This window comes from Nomascus leucogenys, chromosome 14 (genome assembly GCF_006542625.1).
Source record: "Nomascus leucogenys isolate Asia chromosome 14, Asia_NLE_v1, whole genome shotgun sequence".
In the NCBI taxonomy this organism is placed as follows: domain Eukaryota; kingdom Metazoa; phylum Chordata; class Mammalia; order Primates; family Hylobatidae; genus Nomascus; species Nomascus leucogenys.
Window position 1 is genome coordinate 68587610 of NC_044394.1, and position 25016 is coordinate 68612625.

Here is a 25016-nt window from a genome sequence, read left to right on the forward strand (position 1 = left end):
TTGGTCTCCCCAAAAATCTCGGAGGAACATGCTTGAACCTCACAGGGGAATGCACCTGTCTCTTCAGAGCCTCATATGGATGACCAGAAAGTGATGTGACATGCTGTCTACTCCAGGGTCCAGGGATTGGTAGAGAAATCTGAAAATAATGAACTTGATACCAGCCAATAAGGCTGGTGATACTTGAGGCAGATTTGTGTGAAGGAACTAGAGTTCAAAGTTGTTCCCAGGTTGAGTTAACTGACCTACAAGACAGGAAGGTATGTAGTAAGGAGCAAGGTATGGAGGAAATACTACTTGATAAAAAGCTACAACTTGGCTGGGCACAGTGGCTCACACCTGTACTCCCAGCACTTTGGGAGGCCAAGGCTGGCAAATCACGAGGTCAGGAGTTTGAGACCAGCCTGGCAAATATGATGAAATCCCATCTCTACTAAAAATACAAAAAATTAGCTGGGCGTGGTGGCAGGTGCCTGTAATCCCAGCTACTTGGGAGGCTGAGGCAGGAGAATCACTTGATCCCGGGAGGTGGAGGTTGCAGTGAGCCGAGATCGTGCCACTGCACTCCAGCCTGGGTGACAGTGTGAGCGAGGCTCCATTTCAAAAAAAATAAAAAGCTACAACTCACATGTGAGCACTCCTTGAGCAAGAAAGAATATCATTGGTCCTGTCAGCAAGATGGCAGAGTATGAAGCCCCAGCCCCTCCTTTTTCCCTTGGACACACTGACTCAACAACCCCTGAACCAATTTATTTTGTCAGAAATACAAAGGCAAGTTGAGAGTCTCTTGCACCCAGGGCAAGTATAAAATCAGCTGATTGAAGCCAGTAGAATAATTTCTAACACCCTTTCACTATAATTCCTGCCCCCAGCACAGTGATACACAATTAGGAGGAAGTTCTCAGCTTCTCCCTGGCGAAGGAGGGAAAGACAGACTGGATGGAATATACGGCATTCTGACACTTTAGGGGTCTGGCTGAGAGATTGGTTTCTCTCTTGCCTGAATTTGATTATGGACAGGAAAGGCCCCCAGGTTGGAACCACTGAGAACAAAAGCAACAGTTTTGACCAGTTTGCACTCACTAGCCATTAACACCCCTTCCCCAACCCCTGACTCAGTGCAGAGTAAGCAAGTAAGAATTCCCAAATCTCAGCTTCTACCTGGACAGGGAAAGATTTGAAGTGGCTGTCCAATGTGATACATTATCAGGGGACTGCTCAAGGGACAAACTTTCGTATCACCTATCTTGGAGTAGTGACAGGATCCAGCATATTCTAGATATCTCATATGTAGAAAACCCTAAAACTCCAGGGGGAAAAAATTAAAAATAATAAATAAACTCAGTAAAGTTGTAGAATACAAAATCAACTTACATGAATTAGTTGCATTTCTATATACTAACAACAAACAATCCAAAAGATAAAGAAAACAATTTACAATAGCATAAAAAATAGCATGCCATTTACAACAGAATCAAAAATAATAATAATAAAGTAGAAGTAAACTTAACCTAGGAGGTGAAAGACTCACACACTGAAAACTAAAAAACTATGATGAAAGAAATGAAATAATACACAAATAAATGGAAAGATATCCCATGTTCATTGATTAAAAGACTTAATATTGTTAAAATACCTGTACTACCCAAAGTGACTTATACATTCAATGCAATCCTTATCAAATTCCCAATGACATTTTTTAAAGAAATATTAAAAACAAATTCTAAAATTTATAGGGAACCACAGAGGACCTCGAGTACCCAACACAATCTTGAGAAACAAGAAAAAAGCTAGAGGTCTCATACTTCCTAATCTAAAAACATATAAAGCTATAGTAATTAAAATAGTATGGTACTAGCATACATTCAGACATACAGACCAATGAAACAGAATGGAAACCCGCAAAATAAATCAACAAATAATGGTCAACTCATCTGTGGCAAAGGTGCCAAAGATACACAACAGGGAAAGGATAGTCTCTTCAACAAATGGTGTTAAGGAACTGGATATTCATGTGCAAAAGAATGAAGCTGAACCCTTACACAAAAATCAGTTCAAAATGAATGGGTTAGAGACTCAAAAGAACTAAAACTATAAAATTCCTAGAGGAAAATGTAGGAGAAATCTTCATGACATTGGCCTTGGCTGTGATTTCTTGGATGTGACACCAAAAACCAATGCAACAAAAACAGAAATAGACAAGTGGAACTACATCAAACTAAACAGCTTCTGCAAAGCAAAGGAAACAATCAACAGAGTAAAAAGGCAACATACAGAATGAGGGAAAAAATTTGCAAATTATATACTTGATAAGAGGTTATTATCTAAACTCCTTATAGATAAGGAACTCCTACAACACAATAGCCAAAAAAAAAAAAACCCCAATTTCTGAAATGGACAAAGGACTTGAATGAACATTTCTCTAAAGAGGACATACAAATGGTCAACAAGCATGTGCAAAGACACCCAACATCAATAATCATTAGGGAAATTAAAATCAAACCACAAGAAGATATCACCTCACATCTGTTAGAATGGCCATTACAAAAATAAAATGAATGACAAATATTGGCAAGGATGTGAAGACACTGGAATCCTTTACACTGTAGATGAGAACGTAGAATGGTGCGAACACTATGGAAAACAGCATGGTGGTTCCTCAAAAATTAAAAAAAAAATGACCCAATGATCCCATTTATGGGCATATATCCCAAATAATTGAATCAGGCTCTTAAAGTTGTATTTGCGCTCCCATGTTCATTGCAGCATTGTTCTCAATAGCCAAGATATGGAAACAACTTAAAATGTCCATCAGCAGATGAATGGATAAAGAAAATGTGGTATCTACATAAAATAGAATTTTACTCAGCCTCACAAAAGAACAAAATCCTGCTATGCCACATCATGGATGAACCTGGAGGACATTATGCTTAGTGAAATAAGCCTGCTACAAAAGGACAAATACTGCATGATCTCATTTATATGAGATATCTAAAGTAGTCAAACTCATATAAACAGAAAGTAGAATAGTGGTTTCCAGAGGCTGGGAGGAGGGGGAAATGAGGAGTTGTTCTAGGTGTATAAAGTTTCAGTTATGCAAGGTGAAAAAGTACTAGAGAAAGTACATTAAATAACATTGTTAACATTGTTATAGTTAGCATTACTGTACTTTACACTTAAAAATTTATTAAAAGAATAGATCTCATGTAATGTGGTTTTTACCACAATAAAAAGAAAAGTTAAAAAATAAATTTTTGGAAAACACAGAACCTGAAATGAAAGTGTGTCTCCTCCTTCCATCTTCCATGTCTATGACTTCATGACTAATTCCTTCCTGATTGCCTCTGATCTAGCCTGCCTTCTGTGGCTCTCAATTATTTGGAGAATAGGAGTGAAAGCCTAACTAATCTAGGTTGTAGGAAATCATTTGCAACTCTTAATGGATGACAAGACTAAATTCTTAATGTCAAAGCACAAGAACTTCTGTGCAACCAACTCCCTGAAGGTTTCCCCAGCGTTGAGTCAAGGCAATCTTAAAACACTTCTCATGAAAACACCTTCTTCAGATTTTCTTGCACCCTTCCTCTCCATGGGGTTCATATAAAGTCTGTGGTTAGAAAAGAGTCAGAAACCGCGCTGTCCTCTCCATCTTAAACTTCACCATCTTCCCCACCAGCTACCGCACAGTCATCTTCCTCTTCTGCCCTTTAAGTACAGAAGCCCAATGGAAATCAGTGCCTCTAAAGACTCATCTGCTTTCCCTAGAAGGCCTAACATATATGTGCATGTATAATCCAACTCAAAGAAGAATGCCTGTGTTACTCTTAGAATATTTATGTCTTTGGAGAATATTTAAGCTCTAAGTTCTAAGGAAATACCAGGAGTTGTATTTTGTTACTCTAATGGAAATTCTAATATATGTGGGGTTTTTTTTTCTTCATCTGTTTCTAGTGCTCCTTTTCTTAATCCATTTAGGATGCACATTCTGCCAAGCAATCACTGTACCAAGAATTACTAATAGGAGAATATCATATACTCATTATATCTGAAAACTAAATTGTGCATTTTGTTTACTACATTTTTAAAGGTAGAAGTGTCCAACTTTGAAGCTTTGGAAGAAGTCAGTGCTGAACTGAAGCTCAAACAATTGCTCTGGGATTCTTTCTCTGAATGGGATAAACTCCAACAAGAATGGTTAAAGGTAGGGGGAAAAAGCCTTCAGTTCTTAAATTATTTTTGTATGAATTAATCTTAAAATTCTAATAATTTGAATTATAACTTTTAACAATATGGTGCTTTTCTTAATGTCAGTAAAATATGCAATGGTATCATTTTCTGATAATTTTTATAAGCTTTCCAGTGAAAGGCACAAAGGTCCTTATGTCACTGTATGCTACAGAGCAGAAAGTATTCTTGTAAGCCAGGTTTCTCAGGTCCTCCATATTAGAAGGCTACATAGTGGAAGCATCAATGGACAATGCTGCGTGACGTTTAATCACTTTGTGGTTTCTAAACACAATGTTGTCATCATACACTTCAGTGTTCTTGAGGATTGTAGGATTTTATTTGTGATCTACACACTTTAGATTTCTATTTTTGTTGTCCTTTAAAAAAGGAAGCCATTTTGTTCACTGTAATAGGATAGAGTGATAAAATCTAGGATCTTCCTTTGAGAGCTCAATAGCAAACTTTTTAAATTAGGGAGCCAAATATCAACAGCCATCAAAGAGTTTTGTTTCTAGGATCTACCCTATATTCAATCCTTAACAAAGGTCAACTCTCTGTGAGGCAAAATAGATGGCCACCTATACTTTCAAGTGTGGTATGGACATGTTAGAAATACTATCAACCTCACAAATATTGTTTTACACTTCTTATTCATCCTATCTGTGCTGATGCCTATAATTAGAAGGCACATGTCTTGGTTAAAAAACAGTAACATAGGAAATATGTTCCAGGTAATGTTCTAGGTGCTGCGAGTACCGGTGGAGAATAAGAAGAACAAAGTTCAAACATAGAACTTACCTTTGTTGGAGAAAATAGAAAATAAAAAACAAATATATACTATAACACCAGACAGTTTTAAGTGTTCTCCTTTAACTCATTTATCAATTATCTCAGAAGTAAAAAAATATTCTTGAGAAGAAGCAGCTTAAAGAATTTTCTGATTACCACCATGGATTAGAGCAGTGGCTTCCAACGCAGGATGCGTTCACCCTAGGAAATGCACAAGAAAACTCATTAGGGAGCAGAAGGAAAATGATGGACTTAGAAAAAAAGAAAAATGAAGGTTTACAAATTTTCTACTGCCATCAGTATATATGTGTGGCTATCTGACATGTCAATATATGTGTATACTTATGTGTTTACATAATTGAGAAAAACAATTATAGATCTATAAGTATATAGATCTATAATTCTATGAATAATTTATGAATTTAAAATATTTATGTTAAACAGGTATATAATCAAATAATAGAAGACTACTAGGTGAGAAATTTCTGGTTAGCAAGAGTAAAAAAATAGCTATTTGTCTCCTTAGAGGACTTTATGAATATTGACCCTCAGAAATTAATTACAGAGATTCCAATACTACGTTTGATGATGTGGGAGGCAAGAACATGAAAGGAATAAACAGGTGATGCTGGATATATATTATTATTAGCAATTTAATAAGTAAAGCCATTTCCAAAAGCGTAGTGTAGATTTGGATTAACTTTTAAAAGTTTTTTTTAGTATTTCAAACTTGACTTTTACTTTATGTTTTAACTTGTTTTGCTTTGTTTTTAAATTTTTCATAGTCCAAATTTGATTGCCTGGATCCAGAAGTCCTAAACGGTCAAGTTTCTAAATACGCTAAATTTGTGACTCAACTGGAAAAAGGCTTGCCAACCAACAATGTAGTGCCCCAGCTTAAATACAAGGTGGAAAAAATGAAAGAAAAGGTAAGATTGGTAGAAGTTATTTCAAAAATTGTAGGCCAGTTGGTCATTAATTGATGCTAATGAGACCAAAATCAGGAATTCTTTTCTGATTAAGTTAGTCAGCTTCGCAGACAGAAAAAACAATAGTCAAATTCATTTTTTTGCAGTGGCACAGACTGCATCCCTGTCTTCATTTGGCCAAATCATGCAGTTGAATACTGTGGTTAGGAGGGGCATTCAGAGTGTTTCCCAAGTGGTAAGGGAAATAGTGCAGGAATAGGTTGTAGTTACGCTAAGACAGTGATGTGCTGAAACCCTTAGGGAGCCAGATAAGGCTGGGGTAGACTTGTCCAATCTGCCTTGTCCATTTGCATCAGTGCACCACACAACTATGCCATTTTCCAGGTGTGCTATGATGTGAAGAAAGTTGGGAAGCCAGGCTGCAGGTGTACAGGGCTGGATCTTTGAAACCATCTCAGCTAAGCCAGTGCTTGAAATGGTTAAGAAACGGGATATGATTTTAGTTTTTTAAACAATTTTAGGGTGTTTTTTGTTGTTGTTGTTGTTTTGTTTGTTTGTTTTTTGTTCACTCTTGTTGCCCAGGTTGGAATGCAGTGGCACGATCTCAGCTCACTGCAACCTTGGCCTCCCGGGTTCAAGTGATTCTCCTGCCCCAGCCTCCTGAGTAGCTGGGATTATAGGTACCTGCCACCCACCACGCCAGGCTAATTTTTTGTGTTTTTTTCAGTAGAGACAGAGTTTCACTATGTTGGTCAGGCTGGTCTTGAAATTCTGACCTCACGTGATCCACCTGCCTCGGCCTCCCAAAGTGCTGGGATTACAGGCGTGAGCCACCGCACCTGGACAATTTTAGGGTTTTTTTTTTTTTAAATGAAATAAAGAACTAAAAAAAAAATGTGGAGAAAAAAAGTAAGCAAAGCTTCAGACAAATGAGAAGAAAATTTTACAGCTTGAAAAGTGTTATTTGCATAATATTTTCCCCTTTAGCTTACAATGTCTAGTCAAAACACTTTCCCAAGTTGTTTAAGTCAGCTTCTTTCTTCTTTATTGCCTTTAGTGTGATTGTATCATACCATTGTAAACAAATTTATTTGTTACAGTCTGCATTCTATCTTGGGTTTCCTCAAAATCCTGGTTTATATTTTTTTAAACTTGAATACAGTAGAGGTCACTTTTTGTGGCATACAGTTCTATGGGTTTTTACAAATGGGTAGAGTAATGTATCCAATACAATAGTACCACACAGAACAATTTCATTACCCTAAAAATTTGCTTGTATTGTCCTTTTGTAGTCAGCCTTTCCCTCTATCACAATTCCACACAACCGCTGATCTGTTTTCTGTCTGTATAGTTTTGCCTTTTACAGAATATTATATAAATGAAATAATACAACATTCAGCCTTTTGGGTCTGGATTCATTCACTCAGCAAAATGCATTTAAGATCCCTCCATGTAGTTGTACCCAAAATATATAACATACTCTTACAAATGAAAAGACAAATAACCCTTTAAAATGGGCAAAAGATTTGAATACACACTTCCCCAAAGAAGACACATGAAAAGATGCTGAACACCATTAGTTATTAAGGAAATGCAAATCAAAGCCACAATGAGATAGCACTTCACACTCACTAGGATGGCTATGATCAAAGAGAGATTATATAGGAATAAGTGTTGTAGGGAATATGCAGAAATTAGAACTTCCACATGTTGCTGGTAGGATTGTAAGGTGGTGCAGCCACTTTGGAAAGTAATCTGGCAGTTCGTTCAAGATGTTAAATATAGACCTGCCATATTACCAAGTGACTCTGCTCCTAGATATATGGCCAAGATAATTGAAAACATGTGTTCACGCAGACACTTCGATACAAATGTTCATAGCAGTATTGTTCATAATAGGCAAAAGTGGGAAAAAAACAAATTTCCATCAATTAATAAATTGGAGAAATAAAATGTGGCATACATATATGATGGAGTTTTATTCAGTAGTAAAATGAAATTAAGTAGTATGTGCAGCAGAATGGATGAACCTTAAAAACATGATGCTGGACTGGGTGTGGTAACTTATGCCTGTAATCCCAATACTTTGGGAGGCCAAGGTGGGAGGATCACTTGAGCCCAGGAGTTCAAGACCAGCCTGTACAACATAGTGGGAACTCATGTCTGCAAAAATTAAGATAAAAAATTTAAAAACATGATGCAAAGTAAAAGAAGCCAATCACAAAAAAAAGGCCAGATAGCATATGTCATTTATATGAAATGTCCAGAATAAAGAAATCTATAGTGAGAAAGTGAACTCATGGTTACCAGGCACTGTGGGGAGGAAGAAATGGGAGTAACTGCTAATGGGACCTAATGAGTATGGAGTTTCCTTTTGGGATGATGACATGTTCTAAAATTAGATAGAGGTGATGGTAGCATAATTCTGTGAATTATAATTTTTTAAGAGAAAAAAACATTCTTTCATGTTGTCATGTGAAGCAATAGTTCATTTCTTTCCTTCTTTCTTTCTTTCTTTCTTTTCTTTTCTTTCTTTCTTTCTATGAGACAGGATCTCACTGTGTTGCTCAGGCTGGTCTTGAATTCCTGGGCTCAAGCAGTCCTCCTGCTTTGGCCTCCCAAAGTGCTGGAATCACAGGCCTGAGCCACCATGCCCAGCCAGTTCATTTATTTTTATTTTCTAGTATTCTGTTATATAGATGTACCATAGTTTGTTTATCCATTCACCTGGTGAAAGATCAATCTGAGTTCTGTCTCATTTTGTAGTGATTTTTAATACAGCTGCTATAAACTTTCATGTACAGCTTTTTGTTTTGTGTGAACATGAGTTTTCTATTAACTTGGGTAAATAACTAGAAGTAGGATTATTAGGTTGTATAGTAAGCATACGTTTAACTTTATAAGAAGTTGCCAAAATGTTTTCCAAAGAACTGCAACATTTTGGCTTTTCACTAGCAATTTATGAGAATTCCAGTTTCTCCTCATCATCACTAGCCCTTGTTATTTTGAGGGACCTTTTTGTTTTGTTTTTTAATTTCAGTCATTCTAACCAATGGATAGTAGTGTGTTAAAATTGTCATAATTGGCAGGGCACGGTGGCTCACGCCTATAATCCCAGCACTTTGGGAGGCCGAGACAGGTGGATCACGAGGTCAAGAGATCGAGACCACCTGGCCAACATGGTGAAACCCCGTCTCTACTAAAAATACAAAAATTACCTGGGTGTGGTGGCGTGTGCCTGTAGTCCTGGCTACTTGGGAGGCTGAGGCAGGAGAATCACTTGAACCTGGGAGGCGGAGGTTTCAGTGAGCCGAAATTGTGCCACTGTACTCAGGCATGGACCATAGAGCGAGATTCAGTTTCAAAAAAAAAAAAAAGTCGTAATTTGCATTTTTGTAATTACTGATAATGTTGAACATCTTCTTATATGCTATTTGACATCCATCTATATTCTTTGATTAAATGTCTGTTCAGATCTTTTGCCCATTTTTAATTGGGTTGTTTGCTTGGTTATAATTGAGTTTTAAGAGTTATTCATATATTCTGCATATAAGTTTTTTTCAGATATGTAACTTGAAAATATTTTCTTCCAGTCAGTTGCTTGTCTTTTCAGTTCCTGTACAGTGATTTTCACAGAGCAAAAGGTTTTAATGTCAATAAACTCTAATTTATAATTTTTTTTCTTTTATGAATCAAGCTTTTAGTATAGTATCCAAACACTTTTTTTTTCAAACTTAAGGTCACAAAGATTTTCTCTATGTTTCTTCTGTTAGAAGTTTAAAGGTTTTGTTTTCTATGTTTAGCTATATGATCTATTATGAGTTAATTTTTTCGTAAATATGAGGTATCAAGGTGTACTTTTGTACATATTATATCCAATTAAAGCAACAGCATTATTTGAAATTATTTTTTCTTCAGTCATTATTGGAAAATGACTATCCTCCCCAGGCACTCTTCTCCATTGACTCACCTTTGCACCTTTACCAAAAGTCAATTGACTATATTTTTTAGTCTATTTCTGGACTCTGTTCTGTTTCATTGTTCTGTACGCCTATTCTTTCATCAATATCACACTTTCTTAATTACGATAGCTAGTAAGTGTTGAAATCAAGTAGCCTTAATCCTCTAATTTTGTTCTTCCTTTTTACAATTGTTTTGTTTATTGTAATTCCTTTGCCTTTCCATATCTATTTTATATTTAGCTTCTCAATATCTATAAAATTGTCTTATGGTCCAAAAACATACTTTTATGATTTCTGTCCTTTTAAATTTTTTAAGGTTTGTTTTATAGCCCAGAATACAGTCAATTTTGTTGAATTTTCCATATGCACTTGAGAAGAATGTGCATTCTGCTGTTGCTCAGTGATCATTCTACAAGTGTTAATTAGGTAGACTTGGTTGGCGGTGGTGTTCAGGTCATCTATACCCTTGCTGATTTTCTGCCTGCTTGTTCTGTTAGGGACTCAGAGAGGAGTGTTGAACTCTGTAACTGTAATTGTGGATTTACCTAATTCTCCTTTCCATTCTATCAGTTTATGCATTTTTAAATATACTCTTATTTTAGAATAGTTTTGATTCATAGAAAAGTTATAACAATAATACCAAGGGTTCCCATATACTCCACATTCCATTTCTTTTATTAACATATTACATTAGTATAATACATTTGTCACCACTAATGTACCAATATCAATACATTATTAGTAACTAAAGTCCATGCTTTATCTGAGTTTTCTTAGTTTTTGCCTAACATCCTTTTCTTTTTCTGTCCCAAGATTTCATCCATGATAAAATATTACATTTAATTGTCATGTCTTCTTAGGCTCTACTAGGCTGTGACAGTTTCTCAGACTTTCCTTGTTTTTTATGACCTTGATCATTTTTAAAAGTACTGGTCAAGTAGTTTGTATAATATCCTTCAATTTGGATTTGTTTGATGTTTTTCTCATAATTACACTGGAATTATAGATTCTTACAAAGAAGACAAGACAGGTAAAGTATCATTTTCATCACATCATATCCAAAATACATGCTATCAACATGACTTTTCACTGATGGTGTTCAGCTTGACCACATGGCTGAAGTGGCATTTGTCTTAACTGTACAGTCACTACTGCCCTTTCCATACTGTATTCTTTGAAAGGAAGTTACTATGCACAGCTATGCTTAAGGGGTGGAAATTTATGTTCCACCTCCTAAAAGCATTGACACCCCAGTAGCAATAAGCATAATTTGTATCCAGATTTTCATTTTTAATACTATAAGGAATAATACTATAAGGAATAATAATACTATAATAATATTATTATACTATAATATTATTATTATTATCCTCTAAGGAATCCTTGTAGAAATGGCTGATTATATGGATGAGTCAGGAAATATACAAGATGAGCCTGGAGCATCTTGAGGTGCCGGGAAGTAAGAAAGAGCTCAAAAAACAAAATGATGGGAGAATATCAAAAGGGCAAGGAAGACTTAATGGCCAAAGCCATAATAATTTTAGGCAAAAAAATGTAATATTGTATTATAACCCAAGTTATAAAGTAAATATCCATGAATTCATACTGATATAAATGAGTAATTGAATGAATGAGTGAATAACTTTATGATGATACTGCCACCTCAAGATAGTGGTGCTTGATTTATTTTGATGTTCTGTTGTTGGACATGTGCACATTTAGTATTGTTATTTCTTTTTGAGGAATTGACCCTTTCATCATTATGAATTGTCTCTCTTATCTCTGATAAGATTCCTTGTTCTAACATTTACATTTTCTGAAATTAATATAGCTAGTTCAGCTGTCTTTTAGTGTTTGTGTGATATGGCTTTCTGCATTTTTTACTTTTAACTTATCTGTGTTTTTATATTTAGAATAGATTTTTTTAGATAGCATAGAATTGATTCCTATTTTTTTATCCAGTCTGACATTCTTAGTCCCTTAACAAGTGTGTGTAGACCATTCGCATTTAAAGTCATTATTTATATAGTTGGATTGAATCTACCATCTTGCTAGCTGTTTTACTCTATTTGTTCGTTTCTTTTTTCTCTTTTTGTGCCTTTTAATTTAATTGCATATTTTATGATTCCATTTTGTCTTCTCAATGAGATTATCATTCATACCACTTTTTCAATAATTTTTAGAAACAATTTTTTAGAAAATTGTTTAAAATTGTTATCCTAAGTTTAAAATATAGATTTATAATTAATCCAAATCAATTATTTTACTATTTCACATGTACTGTAAAGACCTTATAATAGTACATACCCAATTAATTCTTCCATACACTCTTTGTGCTGATGTTGTTATGTCTATATTTATATATACTATAAATATAACTTATTTTTACTATTTTTGCTCCAGACAGTTATCTTTTAGAGCAATAAAAATAAGAAAGAAAATGAATTTTACTTTGCCAGTATTACATTTCCAGTGTTCTTCATTACTTTGTGTGGATCTAAGTTTCTGACTCATAACATGTTCATTCAGCCTAAAGAATATCCTTTAATATTTCTTATAGAGTATGTATGCTAACAATTAATTTCCTCAGTTTTTATTTTGTGGAAGTCTTTATCCTTTAGTTTTGAATGATATTTTCACTGGGTATATAATTCTGAGACAACAGTTTTTGTTTCTGTTTTTCCGTCAGTAATTTGGAGGTATTCTTTTCTTGTTTGCATGATTTTGGACAAGCAGTCTGCTGTAGTTTTAAATTCTTGTTGTTCTATAGATGATGTGCCCCCTTTTTTTTTTTTTTTTTTTTTGTCTGGCTACCTTCAAGATTTTCTCTTCATCTTGATTCTCATCAGTTAGGAATAGAGTATGCCTAGGTGTGCATGTGCTATTGTTACTGTTCAAATTTATTTTGCTTGATGTTCTCTAAGTTTCTTGGATCTGTGATTTGGTATTTGTTTTTAATTTTGAAAATTTTTGCAGCTGGTATTTTCAAGCATTTCTTCTGCTCTGTTTTCTCTCTCTCTTCTCCTTCTATGATTGCTATGATATATACTTTAGGCTGTTTGACATTGTCCCACAGGTCTTGGATGCTCTGTTTTGTTTTTATTTTTTCTTTTCCCTCTTTTTTCTCTGTGTGTCAGTTTCAGGAATTTATACTCACTTATCTTCAAGTTCGTTCATTCCTTGACTGTGTTAAACCCTTTAAAGGCATTCTTTATCTCTTATACTTTTTTTTATCTCTAGCATTTTTGTTCGATTTGTAATTGTACTTTCCATCTCTCTGTTGACATTTCCCAACTGATTTTGCTTGTTATCTATCTTTTCCATTAGAACCTTTAACATATTAATCATAGTTATTTTAAATTATCTACTTCCAACATGTGTGTCATTCTGGGTCTGATTATTGTTTTGCCTCTTAGATGTGTGGTTTTTCTTGCCTTTTCACATGCATCTTAATTTTTTGTTGAAAGCCAGGTATCTTATATAGTACAGTAAATACCAAAGCAAATAATATTTATGCTTGGAAATGAGCATGCCTCTTCTTCTGCTTGGATTTTTGTGTAACATGTTGCATTAAATCTAATTAGGAATTGGGCTAAGTTTAAGGGTTGATGTTGCTATGGTTACCCTCAGTGCACCACAGGCTTCAGATTTTTCTAGTGATACCTCGAATTTAGGGTTGGGCTGGTTTACCAAAGGTTATTTTCTCAATTTCTATTTTCCTCTGGCCTTGGGTCTTCCCTTTGTGTTGTACTCACTGAGAATCTGTCACTTGCAGCTTTCCATTCTGTATCCCACTGCTATTTTTACTCAATATTTGTTAACCTGGTGGGAGAGGTGAGAAGGAACATTCCCTCATGTTCTCATTAAACCTTTATCTTACGAGGCACTGTAGCTCTTGTTCTCAGAATTCCTATTGCAGGTGCTCCTCCCCCTTTTCCAGCTGTAGTGCTGAGCCTAGCACTTATTTTTGTCCCTCCCCCCAAGGGTAAATTGTTTTTTTTCCATGTTCTGTTTCTCCAGTTATAGGAAGATATCTTCAGTGAGTTGTCACTAGTGCCTTAAGATGGCACAGTTTGTTGCTGTTTTCCCTGTACATCAAGGGGTTTGTTCCACAAGGGAGCTAAGGCAGATGAATTTGTTGGAGCTACTGTAATGGCCACTGTTTCCCTCTGCAAGCCAGCATCATAAGGGAAGCTTTCTTAGGAGTCCTTTCAGTCTTTACTGTCAATCTCCACTGTATTTGTAGGCTCAGAGACTTTCCATTCTCATTCTACCCTGCACTTAATATTTAGCGCTCTGTTTTTAAAATTTAACTGAATCTTCTTAATAGTTTGTATGTCATCCCAAGGAATCTGCCCCAGGTAGGAAAATTTTCAGTTGCTGTTTCTCCTTGTGGAGAAACCTGTCGGTATCAATCTCTCTCCAAATTTGGAGTTGGTTCTGCCCCGCAAACTTGGTTTTCTAATAGGCTCAATTAGAGTCATTAATTTGTAGTCGTCCAGATTTTGCTTTGTGGAAAGAGGGTAAGTGGTGCTCTTTCCAGCTCTCTACATGCATAAATTGAAACCAGAACCTTTGGGTTATATTTTTAAGATAAAACCTTTGTGTCTCTGAGAGTGTTTGTTTTTCAGCTTCCAGTTATCATTGACTTGAGGAACCCGACTTTGAAGGCAAGACACTGGGCAGCTATTGAACAAACAGTTGATGCCACTCTAGTGGATGCTGAAATTCCATTAACCTTGGAGAGGCTCTCCGAGTTGCATGTTTTTGACTTTGGTCAAGAAATCCAGGACATATCTGGACAGGCTTCTGGAGAAGCTGCCTTAGAAGCAGTTCTTAAAAAGGTAAATCTGGAATATATATTTCTCTATATACCATTAGGGAATGTGAAAGTTTTTAGATTCACCATTTGGTGATCTGGATGGATTTTTCAATGTTGCAGCTTTCACTCTCTCATTATCAGTCATCCCTCTGTTGTTTCCTTACAACAGATATTATTGTTATCACCTCTAAAAATCTCCTCCTTCCGCTTATCCTATAGCACATAGGAACTTGATGGCCACAAGGTTTGAAATGTGCATGCTTATATAAGAAATCATATACCAAGAATAATCTTTTAAACCCAAATACGTTATCTTCCAAGCTACCAGAGAAATCTGTTAAATGCTTCAAAAGACATTAAGACTTTCCTAGTTATGATACTATCTCCTTACCCTAAAAATATATACACACCTACTAACCCTCTGCATAAAAAGAATTTTTTTCTGTCAACATAGATGTGTTAATGTCAATCAAATAAAATTAAGCAAATTAGTGTCATCTATCCAAGAAGAAGATTTTAAGAATTTTAAAGGGCAAGCTGGGCGTGATGGCTCACGCCTGTAATCTCAGTACTTTGGGAGGCTAAGGCAGACAGATCACGAGGTCAGGAGATCAAGACCATCCTGGCTAACACAGTGAAACCCCATCTCTACTAAAAATACCAAAAAAAAAAAAAAAATTAGCTGGGTGTGGTGGCGGGTGCCTGTAGTCCCAGCTACTCAGGAGTCTGAGGGAGGAGAATGGCGTGAACCCAGGAGGCAGAGCTTGCAGTGAGCCGAAATCGTGCCACTGCACTCCAGCCTGGGCAACAGAGTGAGATCCGTCTCAAAAAAAAAAAAAAAAAAAGAATTTTAAAGGGCAATAAGGAGGAAAATGGGATAATTATGGAGTTTTTACTTATTTCATTTCACATGCATTTACTGAGTATCTAAACACACTGAATTTAGATATCCTAAGACTTGAATTATTTCTAAGGTGGAGGACTCTTGGAAAACAACTGAATTTGTCATTCTGCCTCACCGTGACTCCAAAGATGTGTTTATACTGGGCGGCACAGATGACATACAGGTGGGTAACTGGGTTATTGAAAACTTATGGTAAAGATCCCAGCCACACGTAGTCTTAAATCTTCTGTGAGAGATTATTATGAGGGAATAAAATATGAGAGTCACTTAATAAGAAAAATCTAATTGGGAAAGCAAAATGAATGCAAATAATTGACATGAATTCTTGTACATGAAATATTTAACAAAGCATTAAAAATTGCATATGTATGTAAGAATTGCAACTTGTAGTTGGTAACTATTGTGGAATTTAGAAATACAAAGAGATCAGTTACAGCTGAAATGATCAGAGCATTCTTCCTAGACCAGTCATAACAAGCTGGATCTTAAATATTAGATGGCATTTGATAGACACAGAAAAAAAAAAAAGGGCACATCAAACCCTGTAAACAAGGCAAAGAAACCTGAATGAGCATTTCATGTATATAGCACACTAAAAGGCTAAATTCACTTGAATTTGTTGGAATTAGGAAACAATGCCCATACTCTGTCAACTACAAAAGAAAATAAATCTAACTCATGTGTTTGGAATAGTCTTTATCATTTAAAATCTGAAGGCACATTTGTTTAGCAAAGGGAGCTGGGTCACAAAGCCCAACTTAAAAGGCAAAGCCCTAGCCTAATAGGATGTATCCAGGCCGGAATTAGAGATAAAATAGCTTTTCCAGGTGTAGATTGGAAGAGCAAGACCAGACATCACTCTTCACAGGGGATGGGAGAGCAGACTCAAAGAGGTCAGTAAGTTTAGGCCAATTGATGTCATGTGGTGAGGGTTCTACTCTCAAAAAGCTTATTATTGAAATGGACCATTAAATCTTTCAGATTAACAGACACATTTTTAAAAATTCACGTGATCTGTGAGAGATGCTGTTGTATAAAGGGGAGTGGTAGGGGAGGGAGGTGGAGGAGAAACTGTGTATAACCATTCAGAGCTTGATAGGAATGAGTTCAATTCTCTCTTCCTTGAGATAATTGAGAGAAAGTGATAATTCATTGGACAGAAGACAGGTAATTTTGCCAGTATATGATATTTTGAGAAATAAAGGCAAGCCTGGGTGACCAAATTGTGTTAAGAAGGTAAAAGTTACCTAATAGTGAAGGGAGAGAGAAGAGTGTCAAACCAAACAAAAACTTGTGCCATTATTAATTACAGGATCAGCAGAAATTCAGTAAGCAGAAATCCTAGGTGACCTTTGAAAGAACATCATGGTGCCACAAGGATGTGAATAATGAGGGGAAGTTGATGAGTAGGAAACAGTAGGAGGGCTAAGCTATTAATTCAAAGAGTTGGCCTTTAAGTAGACACTTGGGATTATGTATCTGAAATATTACTGAAAGCACAAATACCTGGTGCTGCATATATTTTCTTCCCCTTCCTTTAAAGGTCCTTCTTGATGATAGCACCATCAATGTTGCAACTCTTGCATCATCACGTTACATTGGTCCACTGAAAACTCGAGTGGATGAATGGCAAAAACAACTTGCTTTATTTAATCAAACACTGGTGAGTAAGAATAATTTTGATTCATACACTCAGAGAATTGGAGAGTCACAAGGACCTTAGAAATTATTTGTTTCATTATTTAAATATTATATGGTTTTAAAATGTAAGTTTTAATTGTGGACATGTTATTGTGTTTAGAATGTAAGGGAAATGCACAGGTATTGAGCTCTTCTTTATGTAATTATGCAGCTTAATGCTATTACCATCGCCCTTGCATAGGTATACTTCAATGATATTGTAGATTTGGTTCCAGACCACCATGATAACACAAATGTTGCAATAAAGAAAGCCACATGAATTTTTTGGTTTCCAAGAACATATAAAAGTTATGCTGAATTGGGAACACATGGACATAAAGATAGAAATAATAGACACTGGAGACTACTAAAGAGGGGAGAGAGGAAGGGTACAAGGGTAGAGAAACTACTATTGGATACTATGCTCACTCTCTGAATGACAAGATCATTCATACCTCAAACCTCAGCATTACGCAGCATAGCCATTTAACAAACCTGCACATGTAACCCCTGAATCTAAAATATAAGTTGAAATTATTTTTTAAAAGTTACGTTTGTACTGTACTGTAGTCCATTAAGTGTGCAATACGATATTGCTAAAAAATGGTAATGATTATCTGAGCCTTCCGTGACTCGTTTTCTTTTGGCTAGTGGAAGATCTTGCCTCAATGTTGATGGGTGGCTGCTGAAGGTTGGGGGTGCTGTGGCAATTTCCTAATTTAAGACAACAATGAAGTTTGCCACATTCATCCACTCTTCCTTTTATTAAAAAAATTCTTTGTAGCATGCAATATTTTATAGCATTTTACCCATGACAGAACTTCTTTCAAAAATAGAGTCAATGTTCTCAAGCCCTACTTCTGCTTTATCAGCTAGGTTTATGTAATATCCTAAATCTTTTGTTGTCATTTCAATGATGTTTATAGCATTTTCACCAGGAATAGATTCCATCTCAAGTAACCACTTTCTTTGCTCATCCATAAGAAGCAAGTCCTCATCTGTTCAAGTTTTATCATGAGATTGTAGCAATTCAGTCACATCTTCAGGCTCCACTTCTAATTCTAGTTCTCCTGCTAGTTCCACCATATCTGCAGTTATTTCCTCCACTGAAGTCCTGAATCCCTCAAAGTCATCTATGAGGGTTGGAGTCAACTTCTTCCAAACTCCTATTAGTGTTGCTATTTTGACTTCCTCCCATGAATGACAAATATTTTCAATGGCATCTAGAATGATGAGTCCTTTCCAGAGGGCTTTTTAATTCACTTTTCCCGGATCCATCAGAGGAATTACTATCTATGGCAGACATAGCCTTACCAAATGTATTTCTTAAATAATAAGACTTGAAAGTTGAAAGTACTCCTTAATCCATGGGCTGCAGAACAGATGTTGTATTAGCAGGCATGAAAGCAACATTAATCTCTTTGTACATCTCCATAAGAGCTCTTGGGTTACCAGGTCCATTGTCAATGAACAGTAATATTTTGAAAGAAGCCTTTTCTTCTAAGCAGTAGGTCTCAACAGTAGGCTTAAAATATTCAGTAAATCATGCTGTAAACAGATGTGCTGTCACACAGGCTTTGTTGTTTCATTTTTAGAGCACAGGCAGAGTAGATTTGGCATAATTCTTAAGGGCCTTGAGATTTTTTGAATGGTAAATGAGCATTGGTTTTAACTCAAAGTCACCAGCTGCATTTATCCCTAACATGAGTCAGCCTGTCCTTTGAGTCTTTGAAGCCAGGCATTGGCTAATCTTCATTAGCTCTAAAAGTCCTACATGGCATCTTCTTCTACTAGAAGGCTATTTTGTCTTCATTGAAAATCTGTTGTTGAGAGTAGCCACCTTCATCAATGATCTTAGCTAAATCACCTGGATAACTTGCTGCAGCTTCATCAGCACTTGCTGCTTCACCTTGCCCTTTTATGTTACAGTGATAGCTTCATGAATCAACCTCTGCTATCTTCAAACTTTACTTCCACAGCTTCCTCACCTCTCTTAGCCTTTTTAAAATTGAAAAGAGTTAGGGTCTTGCCTCAGACTAGGCTTTGGCTTAAGGGAATGTTATGGTTGGTTTGATCTTCTATTCAAACCATTCAAACTTTCTCCAAATCAGAAATAGGGTTTTGGCTTTTATCATTTGTGTCTTCACTGAAGTTGCATTTTTAATTTCCATCAAGAACTTTTCCTCTGCATTCACAACTGTCTTAATTGTTTGGTCCAAGAGGCTAAGCTTTTGACCTATATTGGCTTTTGACATGCCTTCTTAACTAAGTTTAATCATTTCTAACTTTTAATTTAAACTGAGAGACATGTGACTCTTCCTTTCATTTGAACACTTAAAGGCCATTGTAGTGTTATTAATTGGCCTAATTTCAATATTGTTACATCTCAGGGAATAACAGGGGGCACTGAGGAGAAGAAATGAGATGGGGAACAGCCAGTCAGTGGAGCAGAAACAACAGACATAATACTTATCAATTAAGTTTGCCATCTTATATAAGCATGGTTCATGGTACCCCAAATAATTATAATTGTAACATCAAAGATCACTGATCACAGATCACCATAACAGATATAATAATAATAATAATGTTTAATAATAATATGTTTAATATTGCAAGAATTACCAAAGACAATTGGTAATTGTAATAATTTTGACCCAGAGACAAAGTGAGCACATGTTGTTGGAAAAATGGCATGAATTACCTTTCTTGATGCAGAGTTGCCACAAAACTTCAATTTGTGAAAAATGCAATATCTGCAAAATGCAATAAATGAAGCACAATAAATCAAAGCATGCCCATATTATTATTTTGCTATGAAACAAATACTACAAACTTAAACAATATACCTTTATTATCTCACAGTTTCTGTGGCTCAGGAGTTCAGGCATGGTTTAACTGAGGCCTCTTGCTCAGGGTCTCACAAGGTTGCAATCAGGATGTCAGCCAGACTGGGTTCTCATCAGAAGTTTAGCCGGGGAGTGATCCACTTCCAAGCTCACTCCAGTTGTTGGCAGAAATTATTTTCTTGGAATTCTTGGGCTAAGGGCTTCAATCTCTTGCTGGCGCTCAGCTGGAGGCCATCCTCAGCTCCTAGATGTTGCCCACAGTTTTTTCTTTATGTGTGGGGTTCCCCAACGTGACCATTGGCTGCATCAGTCTAGCAAGGAAGAAAAAGGATCCTAGCAAGATGACTATTACAGTCTTATATAACATAAACATAATTGTGTACATTCTGTTGCCTTTGCCACATCCCATAGTGCCTGGGAGCAAGTCACAGATGGCACCCACACCCAAGGGGAGAGGATTACACAGGGATGTGAATGCCACATCTTGGGGGCCACCTTATGAGTCTTGCTACAATGACTTTATATTTACTGGAAGAATGCTCATTGTTGCTTGACGTCTCCTTGGAATCTTTCCTTGTGGTGCACATGTCCTTTTGATTTTATTCCACCTTTGATTGTCCCATAGCAAAACAAAGAACCCACTTACACCAATCTCACTTTGTTTCCATCCAATCTCTTTCTTAGACTTCAGATATTTAGCTTGACTTAATTATGTTTAGGTTTCTAGACATTCTAATATAAGTTATCTATGAAATAATAAAGGCAGTAAGAGGGAAAAGATAACTTGTGCCAACTTTGTTTCAAAGAGAACTTTCTCAGAAATTCATCTTCTTCAACAAACCACATTGTCTGAGTCCTGTCCAGTCTTCTAGACTGATGATTGAGCCTTGTGAAGGGAGGACTACAGATCAAAGTCAAGGGGGACGTTTTCATAGAGGGTCCCTGAAAGAAGCCTGAGCTGATTAGTGAGGACCCCCCAGAGAATGAATTGCTTGGAAAGTGTGAGACCTGAGACAAACCAGGAAATGGTTGTGACATTTGGGCTTACTCCCAAACCTAGAGTGAGAAGTGAGGGACTCTTTCATGGATTTTGGGCACACACATGCAGTAATAGCAGGAGGCACAGAGGAAAGGTGAGGTCTACGGACATTTAATTTCTGACCCTGTATTTCTGATTTATTTTATTAACAGTGATTGTCTAAAAGCAGAGGGAATGCATGATTTTCTTCTTCCAGTCTTCTATATTTACTACATATGCTGTCATGAACAGAGTTTTTAAAAAAAATTTTCATTTTCAAACAAAGGTGAAGGAAGAATGAACACATGGTTGAGATAAAAGAAAAAAACAAACTTTTTTTTTTCATGGAAATCTTGTATATGTTTGAAAATGGTCACTGAACTTTCCTGTTCCCTTCAAATTTCCTTGTGTAGGCATCATGCTGCCCCTGAATCTCTCCTGTGGGTATTTTAATCATGTTTCTCTGGATCCATTCTGGTAACCACATGGAAGACCCATTAGAACTCCACTCAGTAGACAGTGGGATGAAATCAGACTAAGGTGAATCTTGGACCTTGTAAGGAATTTAATTTCAAAGGACCTGTGAGGAGTCATAACACCACCCTCAAGGAAAAAGATACAGTGATTCCCTGTGTCATGATTTTTACTGTAACCATATGTTTTTAATTGGGGAATTAAAATTTGACAGTGCCCATATTTTTCTCCTAGGAAGAGTGGCTGACCTGCCAGAGAAACTGGCTTTACCTAGAAAGTATTTTCAATGCTCCAGACATTCAGAGGCAATTGCCTGCAGAGGCCAAGATGTTCCTTCAGGTGGATAAGTCATGGAAAGAAATCATGAGAAAGGTGAATCGGCTGCCTAATGCCCTTCGAGCCGCTACTCAGCCAGGTATGAAACAAAATTCAAAACAAGCAAAAAGACTACAATCATCTAAAATGTTTCTCTGGGAATCTAATAACATATGGTCCATTCAACCCTTGATTCTCGTCAGCATGGATGACTAGGAATCCTTGCATTTGACACACTTGCTAAGCAATGTCAACAGAACACTGGACTTTTTTTTATTATCTCTCAGCTTAGTTTGTAGTTTTGGAAAAGGAGAATCTGCCTATTTTTGCTGTTTTTATGATTTGGGGGTGTTGCTTCAGTGTATCAGCGATGTTTCATCTCAGAATTTTGACGATGAGACAAATATTTGCCTTCAGTCGGTGTATTCTGTTAAAGCTCCTCCACAGATTTATAGCCACAAAAATGTCCACACCTTATTTTTAATGAATTCATTAAAACTAGTTAAAAATATTACCACTTACTACATTTCTAGTCTCAAGGTTGAAATGTGTTTTAATAAGTTCCATTTCTGTGGATGTGGAATCAAAGTCTTTCAGGGTGCACATATGTGGCTGTTGAACTTTACGCTTAAAGTAAAAGCCTTGGCAAGCTTGCCTGTTCAGGAAATAGCAGCACATGGCCCATCCTGGTAAATATCCTCAGACAGCTTCCCTGCAGTTTGCTGGGCTATACTCTTTGCCCAAAATCTCTGACATAAGACAGAAATGGAAAAGAAATGTTACATGGAATAATAGAATTGAAAACTCTTTGGGTCTTTTCGAGGCAGCCCACATTCCTTGGCTCATGGCCTTCTTCCAGCCTGTAATCTCAGGACACTGACCTCTGTTTCTGTCATCATCTCCTTATCAGCCTCTGACCTTCCTGTCTCCTGCTTATAATGGCCCATGTATGATCAATCAGTCCACCAGACGATCCAGGACAGTCTCTCCATCCATGATCCTTAACTTAATCACACCTGCAAAGTTCTTTTCCATGTATACTAACATATTCACAGGTTTGGGGGATTAGGACATGAGCGTCTCTAGGGGGCCATTATTCTGTCTACTGCACTCACTTGTCATGTTGAAACATTTTGCTGTGAAAACAATATGTTAGATTACAGAGTGTTGTCCCAGTCTCTACTAGACTTGTTGTAAAATATAACTTCTGAAATGAAAAAATATCTGATTCAAGAATACATCTGCTCTTAAGGATGTAAGATAAGAATAGAGACTTATATAGATCATTTCAGGGGATGATAAAGCTATGAAGAAAAATAAAGTAGGGTAAATGGATGAGAGAGAGAGAGAGAGAGTGTGTGTGTGTGTGTGTGTGTGTCTGTGACAGAAGGCTTTTTTGATAAAGTGGCTTTTGAGCAGAAACCTGCAGGAACGAGGGAGTGAGTCATGTATGTGATCACAGGGAACATTGTTATAAAGGAGAAGGGAAGATCCAAGGCAAGGCTCCCAAGGTGAGTGCATGCTTCACATGCCAAATTGTTTGCAAGGAAGCCAATGCGAGCTGAAGTGGAATGCAGAAGAAGGGCTTAGGAGGTGAAGCAAGAGAGGCAAGAGTGCTTAGGTGGGGGACTGGGCATCAGACTGGGTCAGTGATTACATAGAGCCTTGGAAACCATGAGCAAGACAGTGGATTTGATTCTTGGGCAGGTGGGGACACCAGCTACTATGATAAGCACCAAAACTACAAAGATAAACAAGACATGGATCCTATTCCTTAAGGAGCTGTAGTTTAGTGATAAAGAAATAGTATCCCATCACCACAATTTTGGCATTTAAAGATGGCAGAGGATACAGAAAAGATACCAGTAAGAAAATGACAGACAATGAGTAGGTATAGAGACTGGCTTGGTTTGGAGAGTCAAGGAGAAGGCAACTGCTTGGCTTTGGTTTTGTACTCCTAGCCCCCCAAAAGTGGGATACACCAGCTAAGTATGTTTCATATTAAACATACTTGTTCATACTTGGTAAATACTTAATATTGTTATTAAAAGTAATAGTTAAAATTCTTAGTCAATTCCCCCCATTTTAATGTAATAGAGCATTGCTTTATCAAATAATACCAAAGCTTTTAAAATCTTAACAGTATATTTTACTTTTACTTAAAATTATCTTTATTTTTCAGTTAACTTAGTACCTTTTATTGAAAAGACCATACCACTGCCATTGCATTTTATTTATTTATTTATTTATTTATTTTTATTTCAGTAGGTTTGGGGGAAGCAGGTGGTGTATGGCTCTATGAATACGTTCTTTGGTGGTGACTTCTGAGATTTTGGTGCACCCACCACCCGAGCAGTGTACACGGTACCCAATGCGTAGTCTTTTATCCTTTTATCCCTCAGCTCCCTCCCATCCTTTCCCCTACTTGCCTAAGTCTATTGTATCATTCTTACACTTTTGTGTCCTCATAGCTTAGCTCCCACTGATGAGTGAGAACATATGATGCTTGGTTTTCCATTCCTGAGTTACTTCACTTGGAATAACGGTCTCCAAATCAATTCAGGTTGCTGCAAATGCCATTATTTCATTCCTTTTTATGGCTGAGGTAGTATGCCATGGTATATCTACACACGTTTTCTTTATCCACTCATTGATTGATGTGCATTGGGGCTGGTTCCATATTTTTGCAATTGCGAATTGTGCTGTTATAAACATGGGTGTGCAAGAATCTTTTTAATATAATGACTTCTTTTCTTCTGGGTAGATACACAGTAATGGGATTGCTGGATCAAATGGTAAATCTACTTTTTAGTTCTTTAAGGATTCTCCACACTGTTTCCATAGTGGTTGTCTTAGTTTACATTCCCACCAGCAGTGTAAAAGTGTTCCCTTTCCACCACATCCACACCAACATCTATTATTTTTTTATTATAGCCATTCTTGCAGGACTAGGGTGGTATTGCATTGTGGTTTTGATTTGCATTTCCCTGATCATTAGTGATGTTGAGCATTTTTCATGTTCATAGGCCATTTGTATACCTTCTTTT

At 36.6% G+C, this 25016-nt stretch overlaps 1 protein-coding gene across 1 annotated transcript in view; it reads left to right on the forward strand.

Moving 5' to 3' along the window:
• Window positions 1-25016, forward strand: part of DNAH6 (dynein axonemal heavy chain 6) — a 354720-nt gene that overhangs the window by 121526 nt on the left and 208178 nt on the right. The window contains exons 17-22 of the mRNA XM_030828117.1: window positions 4088-4201; window positions 5802-5945; window positions 14539-14751; window positions 15704-15796; window positions 17177-17296; window positions 21889-22069. Of these exons, the coding sequence (XP_030683977.1) occupies window positions 4088-4201; window positions 5802-5945; window positions 14539-14751; window positions 15704-15796; window positions 17177-17296; window positions 21889-22069 (865 nt within the window). The remainder of the gene's footprint in view (window positions 1-4087; window positions 4202-5801; window positions 5946-14538; window positions 14752-15703; window positions 15797-17176; window positions 17297-21888; window positions 22070-25016) is intronic.